The sequence below is a fragment of the Panthera tigris genome, chromosome A3 (genome assembly GCF_018350195.1).
Source record: "Panthera tigris isolate Pti1 chromosome A3, P.tigris_Pti1_mat1.1, whole genome shotgun sequence".
Lineage (NCBI taxonomy): Eukaryota > Metazoa > Chordata > Mammalia > Carnivora > Felidae > Panthera > Panthera tigris.
Genome location: NC_056662.1, coordinates 45,895,128 through 45,908,001, shown reverse-complemented (window position 1 = coordinate 45,908,001; position 12,874 = coordinate 45,895,128). Strand labels below are relative to the sequence as shown.

Genomic DNA, 12,874 nt, shown 5'->3' with positions numbered 1-12,874 from the left:
ACTTTGGTCATTCAAACTCAACGTAATCCGCCCCTGAATTTGGCTTCCCTGTTTAGAACAACCCTTCCCAAGTGTATTCCAGGACCAGTACTGGTAGATCTTTACAGTAGATATGGTAGGACGGTGCTTAGCATCCATTCCAGCAGCCTGTGGTACGCTTGCTATACTGCAGATCCTGGAAAGCTAAAAATTACATTTTCTAGATTCCCCTCAGCTAGAGTTTTTTGTGATTTAGGCAGGTCCTACCAATCAGCTGTATGGGATTTGGACAGTGGTTTCATAACAGTGGCTGAGATTGGTCAGTTGGTGTTTAATAGGCACAGAGCTGCAGTTGTACAAGATGCAAAGAATTCTGGAGATGGATCGTGGTGATGGCTGCCCAAAAATATGAATGTACTTACTGCCACTAAACTGTGCCCTGAAAATGGTTATGATGGCAAATTTTACTTTATGTGTGTTTTACCATAATTAAAAAAAAAAACTTAAAAAAATATTCCACTTTTGTGCACATATAAAAAGGCAAATGTAGTAGACCAATTAAATGTCACTGCTTTCCTAAAACTCCTTCACATATAGAATGTGCATCTTCTAAACCATTTTTTTTAATTTTTAAAAAATATTTATTTAGTTTTGAGAGAGAGAGAGAGAGAGCGTGAGTGGGACAGGGGCAGAGAGGGAGGGAAACACAGAATCTAAAGCAGGCTCCAGACTCCGAGCTGTCAGCACAGAGCCCGACACGGAGCTTGAACCCATGAACCGGAGATTATGACCTGAGCCAAAGTCAGACACTTAAATGACTGAGCTACTTGGGTGCCCTTAAATCACTTTTTGATTCAGAGTTGCTGATGTCAACAATTCTCCATGTTTTCCTTGTCTGTGCCATGAGGTGTGTTGGCAGGGTAACATTTAAGAGTGCTCCCCAGGGCACCTGGGTGGCTCAGTTGGTTGACTGTCTGACTCTTGATTTGGGTTCAGGTCATGATTCCAGGGTTGTGAGATTTGAGTCCCACCTCAGGCTCCAAACTGAGCATGGAGCCTGCTTAAGATTCTCTCTCTCTGTCTCTATCTCTCTAAAATAAAAAAAAAAAAAAAAGAGTGCTCCTCTAGTGTCCCCATAATTTTCACCAAGTGGCTGCCGTGCATTCTGCACATTGGTGCATCAGCTCAGGCAATGACGTCTATGCCCCGAGTGTTAACTGGGCAACACGATACATGCCAATTGCAGAGTTATTCAAATAAAAAAAAAAATGTGTTAGAAGCAATGACATATTTTTCCTGACTGTTATTAGATGATGAGCTGGATAAGCCTGAGATAAGAGTGCAAAATTCTCTCTCTAGATGGAAATCTCTTCCTGTTTAAAACTCTTCAATGGGGGCGCCTGGGTGGCTCAGTCGGTTAAGCGACCGACTTCGGCTCGGGTCATGATCTCACGGTCCGTGAGTTTGAGCCCCGCGTCGGGCTCTGTGCTGACAGCTCAGAGCCTGGAGCCTGTTTCGGATTCTGTGTCTCCCTCTCTCTGACCCTCCCCCGTTTATGCTCTGTCTCTCTCTATCTGAAAAATAAATAAACGTTAAAAAAAATTAAAAAAACAAAAAATAATAAAACTCTTCAATGGCTTCCAAATACTGATCAACAGAAGAAAGTCCAGACTCCTTAGCATGTGATACAAAGTTCTTCATGACTCGTTTCTTTAAAAAATTATAAACTATTTTATTTAATTTATTTTTTATTTTTTTTAATGTTTTATTTATTTTTGAGAGAGAGACAGAGACAGAGCATGAGTGGGGGAGGGGCAGAGAGAGAAGGAGACACAAAATCCAAAGCAGACTCCAGGCTCTGTGCTAACAGCTCAGAGCCTGATGCAGGGCTCAACAGGAACGAGATCATGACCTAGGCTGAAGTCTGACACTTAACCGACTGAACCACCCAGGTGCCCCCAAAAATTGTAAACTATTTTAAACACACAAAAAATGCAGAGAACAGCATTACATGAATGACATGAAACACCACCCAAATTGGACAGGTATTTGACAAATGTTAACATTTGGCTATATTTGCCAAGAATATTTGCTTATTAATCTAAAGAAAGAAGCTGTTACTGATGCATTATACTTCTCTATTTACCACTCATCATAGTGTCTTTTTTTCTTCCCCAGAGCTAATCACTTTCTTGGAGATGTTGTGAACCTCTTCCTTGCATGTTTTTATACTTTTGTCATATACAAACCTTCTCTCCCCTTTCTATAAACAACACACTGAATTGTTTCATGTTTTTCACTTTTACATGTATTTTATGAACTGTATAAATCCTCCAGCAATGTGTTTCTTATTGTTTTCTTGTTGGTGGGCACTAAATGTCCAAATTTTTACTATTTCAAACAATACTGCAGCTAAGTTTTTGTCTCTCTGTGTACTACAGTGAGAGTTTCTCTTTGTCCCATAGAGATATCAGAGAGCCACAAATGTGTGTCACATAGTAATTTAAATTTTCTAGTAGCCACATTAGAAAATGTAAAAAAAAAAAAAAACTGGTGAAATTAATTTTAACAATATATTTTGACTCAACATATCCAATGTCTCTATTTCAAGCTATAACCAATATACAAATTAATGAAATAATGAAATAATGAAAAATATAATGATTTTACTTATATGTGGAATCTAAAAAAACAGTTAAGCAGAAACAGACCCATAAATACAGAGAACAAACTGTTGGTTGCCACAGTGGGGGATAGAGGGATAGGCAAAATGGGTGAAGGGGAGTGGGAGATACAGGCTTCCAGTTATGGGGTGACTAAGTCATGGGGATAAAAGGCACAGCACAGGGAATATAGTCAGTGGTACTGTAATATTGTTGTATGCTGATAGATGGTAGCTACACCTGTAGCGAACATAGTGTAATGTATTTACAAAATTAGTGAAGTATGTTATGTTATTTCTTTCAGAGACAGTCTTGAGATCCAAAATGAATTTCTCAGTTTGGACTAAGCCAAACTGCTCACGTGCTCAAGAGTCACGCACGGCTGGTGATGACTGTATTGGACAGTGTGGCTCTATATATTTAGAGGGAGAACCATAGCGTCATAGGATCTGATATGCCATCTGCAACCTTACTTGATGTGTGTTTCTTCATAGTTAATGAAAGTCCTTCTTTCCTGCTTCCTACCCAAACCTCAGAGTGATCTGCCTCCAATCTTGGCCAGTCTACTGGCTATGAAATGACACCCCACTGTACTTTTCTTTTGCTGTTTGCTATACTAGTAACTCTAAGTACCTTTTATGTTTACTGATCATTTGGTTTTCTTTGTCTATGAATTGCTCATTCTAATCCTTTTTTTCATATTCTGCTGAGTTGTATTTTTTATTGATCTATGCTTCTCTATGTATACAGATCTTTGATGGGCATGTATCCTACATAAGTCATCTTCTAGCCTATAATTTGTCTTTTCATATTGGTGTTTCAGTTATACGGAATATTTTCATTTCAATGTGGTAGTATTTATCAATATTTTCTTATGTGAGTTTGTGCATTTTCCTCATGGGTTAAGAAATTCTTCTTTGTTCTGAAGTCATAAAATTAATTGCCTAATTTTTTTTATTTAAGAATTTTCAAATTTTTCTTTTTCACATTTGCTTCTTTATTTGAGCTGAAATTTCCTTTGTATTGAGAGTGAGGGGGGTGCCTGAGTGGCTCAGTCGGTTGGGCATCTGACTCTTGATTTTGGCTTAGGTCATGATCTCATGGTTTGTAAGATTGAGCCCCACACAGGGTTTTGCACTACAGTGTAGAGTCTGCTTGGGATTCTGTCACCCTCTCTCTCTCTCTCTCTCTGCCCCCCACCCCTGCACTCTCTCTCTTTCAAAAAACATAAATAAAAAAACTTAAAAAGGAAAGAGTGAAGTAGAAATTTAATTTTACCACCTCACCACCTGAGGATGGTTACTATCAAACAACAGAAAATAACTGTTGGTGAGGATGTGGAGAAGGTGGAATCCCTATGCACTCTCCTTGAGAATGTAAAATGGTACAGCCACTGTGGAAAACAGCTTGGTACCATAATTATCATTAAACAAGTAAAAAATAGTATGGCGTTTCCTTAAAAAATTGAAAATAGAATTCAGGCACCTGGGTGGCTTGGTTGAGCTTCCTACATAGGCTCAGGTCTTGAAGTTTGTGAGTTTGAGCCCCAGATTGGGCTTGCTGCTGTCAGCACAAGCTGTCCCCCTCTCCCTGCCCTTCCCCCACTTGCACTCTCTCAAAAATAAACATCTAAAAAAAAATAAATACAAATAAAAATAGAATTGATGATCCATATGATCCAGCAACTCCACTTCTGGGTATATATCCAGAAGGCCTGAGATCAGGATCTTGAAGAGACGTTTGTACATCCATGTTCATAGCAGCATTATTCACAATAGCGGAAACATGGAAGCAACCCAAGTGTCCATTGACAGATGAATAGATAACCACATATCCATTCCACATATCCATGGAATAGATTACCATGTATATGTGGCATATACATACAATGGAATATTATTCAGCCTTAAGAAGGAAAGAAATTCTGACACACATCTCCAGTGTGGGTGAACCTTAGGGACATTTATATGAGTGAAGTAAGCTGGTCACAAAAAGACAAACGCTGCATGATCCCACTTATATGAGGTACCTTGAGTAGTCAAAATCATAGTGACAGAAAGTAAAATGGTGGTTGCCAGGGGTTGTAGGGAGGGGGAATTCAGAGTTTTAGTTAAACAAGATGACAGAGTTCTAGAGATGGATGGTGGTGATGGGTGCACATTGTGAATGTATTTAATACCACCAACTCATACATTTAAAAATTCTTCAGATGATACATTTTATGTTACCTACATTTTGCCACAATAAGAAAGCTTGGGAAAAAATGTACTGGGGGGAGTTGGAAGGGCATCGAATGTACCCTGAATGAATAAATGAATTAATTAATGGTGGGAAGGAGTGAGGCAGGGAAGAGGGAACGGCCTTTACTTTCTTTAATCTGGAAAGAAAGGAGATGTCAGCCACTAAGAGGTTGCAGCAAAAGGAAAACAAAGCAGCTTATACTTCAATCTCAGCAAAATAGGGGACAGATTACATCCTTCAGCCAGGGGAAGAAAGAGGTTCAGAAGGGCTGGGGCAGTGGCGTGCCATTGATAAAGGGCCCTAAATATGTCACTAGGCACTGAGAGTGAAATTTATGCAAAAATAAACATTTCATGATGACCATGTAAAAAAAAAATTAGCTTGGTATCTTGCCACGTGGTTTGCCAATTGGTCCAGTACCATTTATTGAAAAGTCTGTTACCGCCTCCCTGATTTCTAAAACTACATCTGTCTACACTCAGTTCTCCTGCCTGGGAATATCACTAGAGCCTCCCTTCTGCTCCATGTTTTTATCTCCGAGCCACTACCACAGGGACTAATTACTATTCTTTATAATAAATCCTAATGTTTGCCACCACAAGACCTCCTTTCTATTCTTCAAACTTGTCATGGCCATTTTGGTCCTTTAAATTCCTTCTCAGTTTTATGACCAGTACTGCAAAAGACCTGTTGGGATTTTGATTGAAATGGAATAACTTTCTGGATTAATTTGGACAGAATTGTGAATTTCAAGATACAGGATTGTCCCCAAAATGGAACATGTCATTCTCTCTTGTCTCAGTAAGTGTGTACAATTTTGTCTTTCAATAATTCCTTTAAAAAAATTTAGATTTTTGATACATCATTTTGGTTGTTACTGTAAGTGACGTCTTTCAAAAATTTAGTTTCAAACTGGTTTTCCTAGTGCATTGCTGAACTGTCACCAACTTTGCTGAGCTCCATGGTTCTAATACGTTGCCTTTAGAGTCTTTTGATTTTCTTTGGAGATAATCAGATTGTGTGAAAATAAAACACAGAGACCAGTCTTGAAAATTCTGGGCAGGGGCACCTGGGTGGCTCAGTCGGTTAAGCATTTGAGTTCAGCTCAGGTCATGATCTCATGGTTTGTGGATTCGAGCCCCGTGTCAGGTTCTGAGCTGACAGCTCTAAGCCTGGAACCTGCTTTGGATTCTCTGTCTACCTCTCTCTCTCTGCCCCTCCCCCGCTCATTCTCTCTCTCTCTCTCTCTCTCTCTCTCTCTCTCAAAAATAATAAACATTAAAAAAACAGTTCTGAGCAGACAAAACCACTTCAGTCGTACAAGCAAAGCTTAATTTAGCTTATTTTGTGAGACAAGCGAGGCTAACTTGACCTTTACCTCTTGCTTATACTTTTGAAAATCATAAGTGAAACTTAAATTGTTACCCCAAGTTGATAAGTGGTAGCCACTAACCAATTCCCTTTCATTTAAGAATATTCTAACGTGGGACACCTGGGTGGCTCAGTCGGTTGAATGTCCAACTTCAGCTCATGTCATGATCTTGCGGTTCATGAGTTCGAGCTCCACAAACTGCTGTCAGCTTGTCAGCGTAGAGCCCGCTTCAGATCCTCTGTTCCCTTCTCTCTGCTCCCCCCCCCCCCAACTTGCACTCTCCCAAAAATACAAAATAAAAATAAAAATAAGAATATTCTAATGGAACCAATCACTATGAAGAATAAGTCACTGGTTCTGTACTGTTAAGCTGCTTGATGAAAACAGACCCCTGGGCCTCATTCCATGTTTTGGTTTCAGTGCTCCTGGTTTGCAAACATTTTGGCATGTGCATGACAAACTTCTATGAATTACTACTTCAGTGATTGAATAGTTTTGCTTCTGGTCTTTTCGAAACATTTGACATCTGTGGCTAATGAGCACAAATTCTTTCCCTCCCAGCCAGAGTTGCTACCTTCTCTTGGTGTGCCCCCCTGCCTTCGCAGATGTGTGCTCATGCTTGCTGCACACATGTCTTGTGCTAGCCTCACACAAGCATTGCTTGTTTCCTTTACACACATTCTTTTGGGTCTCAGTCTTGCAAGAGTCATCTCTCTGCCTGTAGTCCCTTATTCCTCCAGCACCGCCCCATCCCAACAAATGTTACCTTCCCTAACTCAACCCAGGAGGGACAATGTTTTCACTCCTCTGAGCCTGTGTGTGTGTTTAAGATTATCTATCATCTGTCATCATCTTACTGTACATAATGTACCTCGCTTCAGGCTTTGTCTCCTTTGTTGAAGTGTGAGCACCCTGAGGTCAATGACTATGTTAGATCCTCCTTGTATTATTCCCAATGACTAGCACAAACAGTGCCTGACATGCAGAAAGTGTCAGAAGAAGCTTGCTAGTAAGCAGATGTTAAAGCTGTGTCTGAAGCTCGATTGGTAGGTGCTGGAAGGGCAGTTACTTCTGACATAGAGTTGGGTCCTTAGCACTGAGCTATAGCACTTGATTTTGTCAGGTGTTCAGGTCTCCATGCTAACCAAGCTCACCAAAGTCTCATTTATAAATTTGAAGACCACTGGAAATTAATAGAGAATGTATATTCTGGTCCTCTGCTCTCTGGTTCCTGACACAGAGCTCTAAACAGTTTTAAACTCTTGGAATTTCCCTGGGTGACAGGAGTGTCTTTTGTTCTGATGAGGTGATTCTGGGTGGGCTCCTGGTAGCTTCAGATTAGGGGCTCGTCACCAGGAAGACCAAGTCATGATGAGAAGCTTGGAACTTTCAGGCCCATCCCCCCATTCTTTGGAGAGGGGAGTGGGGCTCTGTAGAAGTGGGGTTGATAATCTATCATGCTTACATGATGAAGCCTCCATAAACATCCCAAAAGTAGGAGGTTTGGGAGCTTCCAGGTTGCTGAACACAAGCAGGTGCCGGTAGAGTGGCCCACCTGGCCAGGGCATGGAAGTTCCGCACCCCTTCCCACACACCTTGACATGCACCTCTTCCATCTGCATGTTCATCTATATCCTTTATCATACCTTTCATGATAAACAGGTAAAAGGAATTGAGTGTTTTCCTTAGTTCCATGAGCCACCTAGCAAATTATCAAAACCAAGGAGGGGCTGTGGCCATCAGATTTGTAGCCAAGTCAGACAGAAGTTGTAGATAACCTGGGGACCTACTACTTGTGACTTGTGTCTGAAGTCGGGCGGGGGTGGGGCGGTCAGCCTTGTGGAACTGTGTCTTTAACCTGTGGGGTCTGCACTAAGCGCAGGTAGTGTCAGAACTGAATCGCATTGCAGGACGCCCAGCTGGGGTCAGATAATTGGTTGGTGTGGGAAAACCCCACATGTCTGGTGTCAGGAGTGTTGTGAGTTGTGGTAGCGGTATGAGGGGGCAGGAGAACGTGGTGGAGGGAGGGTGGTTCATACAAATAGTTTACAAACTTACATTGTCCCACTGCCTTTACCTGGGGAAACAAGACCACCTATGGGCCAGTGCATGACCCTCCAGGAATTTAAACCCCTGGAGACCCCAAAATGGACCAGAGAGCTGTCTGGTGAGCACAGCACAGTGGAGCTTAGTTAGCCAGCCCCTTAGCCATGCCCACCAATCACTTGTCCTGTTATTTTCTTAGTATAATTTAAAAAGTCAATTATCTTCTTTTCTTTACAATGTATACAAAAGGGAAACTTTATATTACTTCTATGCATTTTAAATCAGGGTCACTTGAGGTCAATAGGAAGGAAAAAAAGAATGTTATTAAATTTAGCTGGAAAATTTGCCTGCAAAAGGTGTTGGGCCCCAGGCCTACTCTACCACTATTCAGAAGTAAGATTAAGCATTAGGAAAGTGGTAGACTGCACAAAGCTAGGCTTTGTTCTGGGTCATCATCAGTACACATGACATGTGATCTCCAGCAAAAGGTGTTCAGATGTAGGACTCTGTATTCCACGAGCACTGCTGACAAATACCTGGCTAGTGTGCTGGCTGAAGGGCTGTGTTATTGTCTGCTAAGATTTAAGAATTAAAAAATGAAATGTTCAAGACAATTTGAAAAACAAAGAAAAGGTAAAAACATAGAAAAGGTCTGGAAGGGTATCACCCAAATGTTCATGTTTACTGCTGGATTTTTGTGTGTGGAATAATTTTAGATTTATAGAAAAGTTGCAAAGATAATACAGAGTTCTTGTTACATCCCTCTGATCTTACCTTACCACAGTACATTTGTAAAAACCAAGAAAACAACACTAGTATAATTACTATCAACTAAACTCCAAACTTAATTTGGGTTTCCCCAAACTTTCCATTAATGTCCTTTCTTGGTTCGAGGATCCAACCTAGGATCCCACATTGCATTTAGTTGTCATGTGTCCTTTAGTTTGTGACTGTTTTTGTACATTTTCTTTGGAGCAATGTCGATTCAGAACTTTTGCTCATTTTTAAATTGAGTTTGTTGTATTTTTATTGAATTATAAAAATTCTTTATATATTCTGGATACAAGTCCCTTTTTAGATATATGATTTGAAAATATTTTCTCCCATTCTTTTTACTTTCCTGATGGTGTCCTTTGCAGCAAAATGTTTTAATTTGGGTGAAGTCCAATGTATCTATTTTTCTCAGTTAAGGGCTTTTGGTGTCATATCCAAGAAACCATTGCCTAATTCAAGGTCAGAAAGATTTACACAATGCTTACTTCTGAGAGTTTTATAGTTTAGCTCTTACACTTAGGTCCTTGATGCATTTTGAGTTAATTTTGTATACAGTGTGAGGTAGGGATCTAACTTCATTCATCTGCAGTTCTTTGGCTCTTCAGTTGTCGCAGCACCATTTGTTGAAAAGATCACTCCTTCCCCATTGAATGGCTTGGCACCTTTGTCAAAAATTAAGTGACCATACACATGAGGATTTATTTCTGGATTATCAGTTCTAGATTATATATAAATTGATATTTCACTGATCTGTATGTCTATGCCAGTCCCATACAGTCTCAATTACTACAGCTTTCATTTATTTGTTTGTTTATTTCAGCTTTTAAGTAAGTTTCAAAATTGGGAAGTGTGAGTACTCCAACTTTGTTTCCTTTTTCAAGGTTGTTTTAGCTATTCTGGGTCCCTTGGATTTCCATATGAATTTTAGGACCAGCTTGTCAATTTCTACAAAGAAAGCAACTTACATTTTGATGGGCATTGCATATCACTTTGTTTTTTGATAACACTTCAAATGAATATGCTAGTTTATGTTTATGCCATGGAATTTCACTCCAGTAGCAATATGGTCCCAAGTGCTCCTATTAAACAATTAGGAAGCTTTAAAAGACATGCTTGTTTAGGACATCACATACAAACACAGGGTTTTAGGTTATTTAATGACTTTATGTCCAATGGTTGTTACTGCTTATTAGTCATAAAAATCACCAAAGTCATCGGCAGATGTGTTATGGTTTCTAGGGCGTAAAGCAGCTTCAATTTCTGAGTTACTGTCGTCGGATTCATCCCAAAAGGCTGGAAGAGAAAAAAAGACAGCTATTTAACATCTCTCCACTCTGATAAGCTTGGCTTCATCAGTAGACTGGTTCCAGGGGACTGGAAGCACTGGCCTGCAAAAGGCCTACTAGGGACACTGAGGGCTGAACCTGACCAGGTGCATCTGGACGCATGTCCATACTGCACAAATTTGCACATCTCAGTGTGTTCTATGGCAACACTGCAGAATATTTCCTTCCCCTTTTGTTGTGCTCAGCTCTTTACTGCAGGATGGGGATTTTAAATCAGGATTAACACAGAAGCAGGGTTAGCCAGGTATTTCACCAGGCCTGAGACCACCTCAGCTTAGCTGTTCTTGCACTTTGATCCCCTTCTATACTTCACAAGGAAGACATGGTGGAAGAACAGGAGGCCTTGGGTGCACATGGTTTACTTGGGCGGTGATCCTGGGAACGATGGGAGGGGCTGGAATAGTGACACAGGAAGAGAGGAAGCCAGCAGAGGGTGTGTTAATGAGGGGGGCTGGCAGTGGACAAGGCGGCTCAGGCCTGCAGGGCACTCTCTGAGAAACTCAGAACTCTCCTCGAATTGTCCCAACAAAGAGTAAGGCAGTGGGGTTATTTATTGACCAACTTCCATTTCTCATTAGTTGAAGGTTATTCTCATTCTCAACCAGGGCATCAACTCCCGGGTACTCTGGGCTGCCCCATTGGGGCTGGGCATGCGCCTGCAGCCAGAGAAAGCCCTTAGGCAGATGCACAGCTGCCTGTGGTGGAAGGCCACAGCATGCCCACGAACTGCACTGTGATCTCCAGCGTGGTCGGACAGGATGTGGTGGGACACGGTCTGCTATACGGACAATCCCCATGACCACCGCTATCTCCATGGCACTACCTGCCATTCTGTGATGACTTCTTACACACAACCCCATTTCATCCTTGTACCAACCTGGGAAGGTAAGTGTTAATGTCTCCATTTACTGAGCAAATGGGCTGAGAGAGGTTAAGTAACTGGCCCCAATCACAGAATTAGCGGGTGTTGAAGCCAGGAGTCCCACCCAGGTTGTCGGACTTATACCCACGCTCTCGACCACAACCTACTGGGACGGGGGTCTAAGCAGACAGGAATAGAACAAGCCCAAGCTCTGCATAGGTATATCCTGCATAGGATATACCACAGTGTTAGCATGGAAGGTGGGGCTGAAAGACAAATAGGAGCTCATGGTGCTAAAGAAAAGGGGGGGAAACAGCATGAGCAAAGGCACAGAAGTACAAGCGTGGTATACAGGCATACCCCATTTTCCTGTGCTTTGCAGAGACTGTGTTTTTTTTATAACTGAAGGTCTATGGCAACCCTACACAAGGCAAATCTATTGGTGCCATTTTTTCAACAGCATTTGTTCACCTTGTGTCTCTGTGTCACATTTTGGTACTTCTCTCATTATTCCAATTATTATTATTTCCATTATTATATTTCCTACAGTGATCTGTGATCAGTAATTATGACTCACTGAAAGCTCAGATGATGGCTAGCATCTTTTAGCAATAAGGTGTTTTTTAATTATTTTTAAAGTATTTTAAGTTAATTTAATGTTAATTAACACTTTTTTAGACATAATGAATGCCGTTGTACACTTAAGAGACTACAGTACAGTGTAAACACAACTTTTACAGGCACTGAGAAACCAAAAAATTTACTTGGCTTTGTTACGGTGGTCTGGAACCGAACCTGCAGTATCTCTGAGGTACATCTATATTTGGAAAAAGCTGACTGTGACTAGATCCACAGAGGACAAGATCTTGGTAGGGACTGAGCTAGAAAGTAGGGATGTGGCCAGACCACAAAGGGAGAAAGTTGTGGACTCTATCCTGCACGTAGCAGGAGGCATTAGCAATTTTTAACCAGGAAGGTAAGAAGGTTACGTGAGATTTTAGATGCTGGTGGCCAGGTGGAGGACAATGGGGAGTGGGAGAGGGGCCACATGGGAGGAAACCAGTTAGTGTCTACTGTAAGAGCCCTGTCATGTCATGAGCAGTGGGTACTCTCAGGGCATTAGCCATGAGGATGGGGACAGAGTCAAAAACCATTTCACAGGTAGAATATACCAGTGTTGTCAATCAATTGGATGTGGAGGCTGGGATACCCTGCAAATTCATACTTGCAAGTTAGAATGCTATGCCACCGTGGCCCATGGCACGCCATATATTGTCAGCTCATAGCCCTGTCATTGAAGAATGGTTCCTCGATAGCCCTCCAATCCCCTCAGAGACCATAATCACCCTGGGGAGAGCCACAGGGCGCCCAGTGATCGCACACACGCTTCACAGTCCTTACAGGAGGGTGCAGGAAACAAGAAACACGTCACAAAACAACTCTGGGTTAAAACACAAGATGAAAATCTAGCCTCCAGTGATTTCTCTTACCTTTAGACTCTAAATTGGTAGTTAGTTTCTTTTCATTTTCATGCCTGAAAAATAAAGAAATAGCCTGAGTCTTGCAAAGAAAATGACAATCAGACTGATAT

The 12,874-nt window shown here is 41.3% G+C and overlaps 1 protein-coding gene across 2 annotated transcripts in view; it reads right to left on the bottom strand.

Moving 5' to 3' along the window:
• Positions 1 to 10,215: 10,215 nt before the first annotated feature.
• Positions 10,216 to 12,874, bottom strand: part of KIZ (kizuna centrosomal protein) — a 143,482-nt gene continuing 140,823 nt past the window's right edge. For both annotated transcript variants that reach the window (XM_042980994.1, XM_042980995.1), the window contains 2 exons: positions 12,774 to 12,817; positions 10,216 to 10,368 (listed from right to left, as the gene is read on the bottom strand). In XM_042980994.1, coding sequence (XP_042836928.1) covers positions 10,265 to 10,368; positions 12,774 to 12,817 — 148 coding nt within the window. In that variant the 3' untranslated portion in view covers positions 10,216 to 10,264. The remainder of the gene's footprint in view (positions 10,369 to 12,773; positions 12,818 to 12,874) is intronic.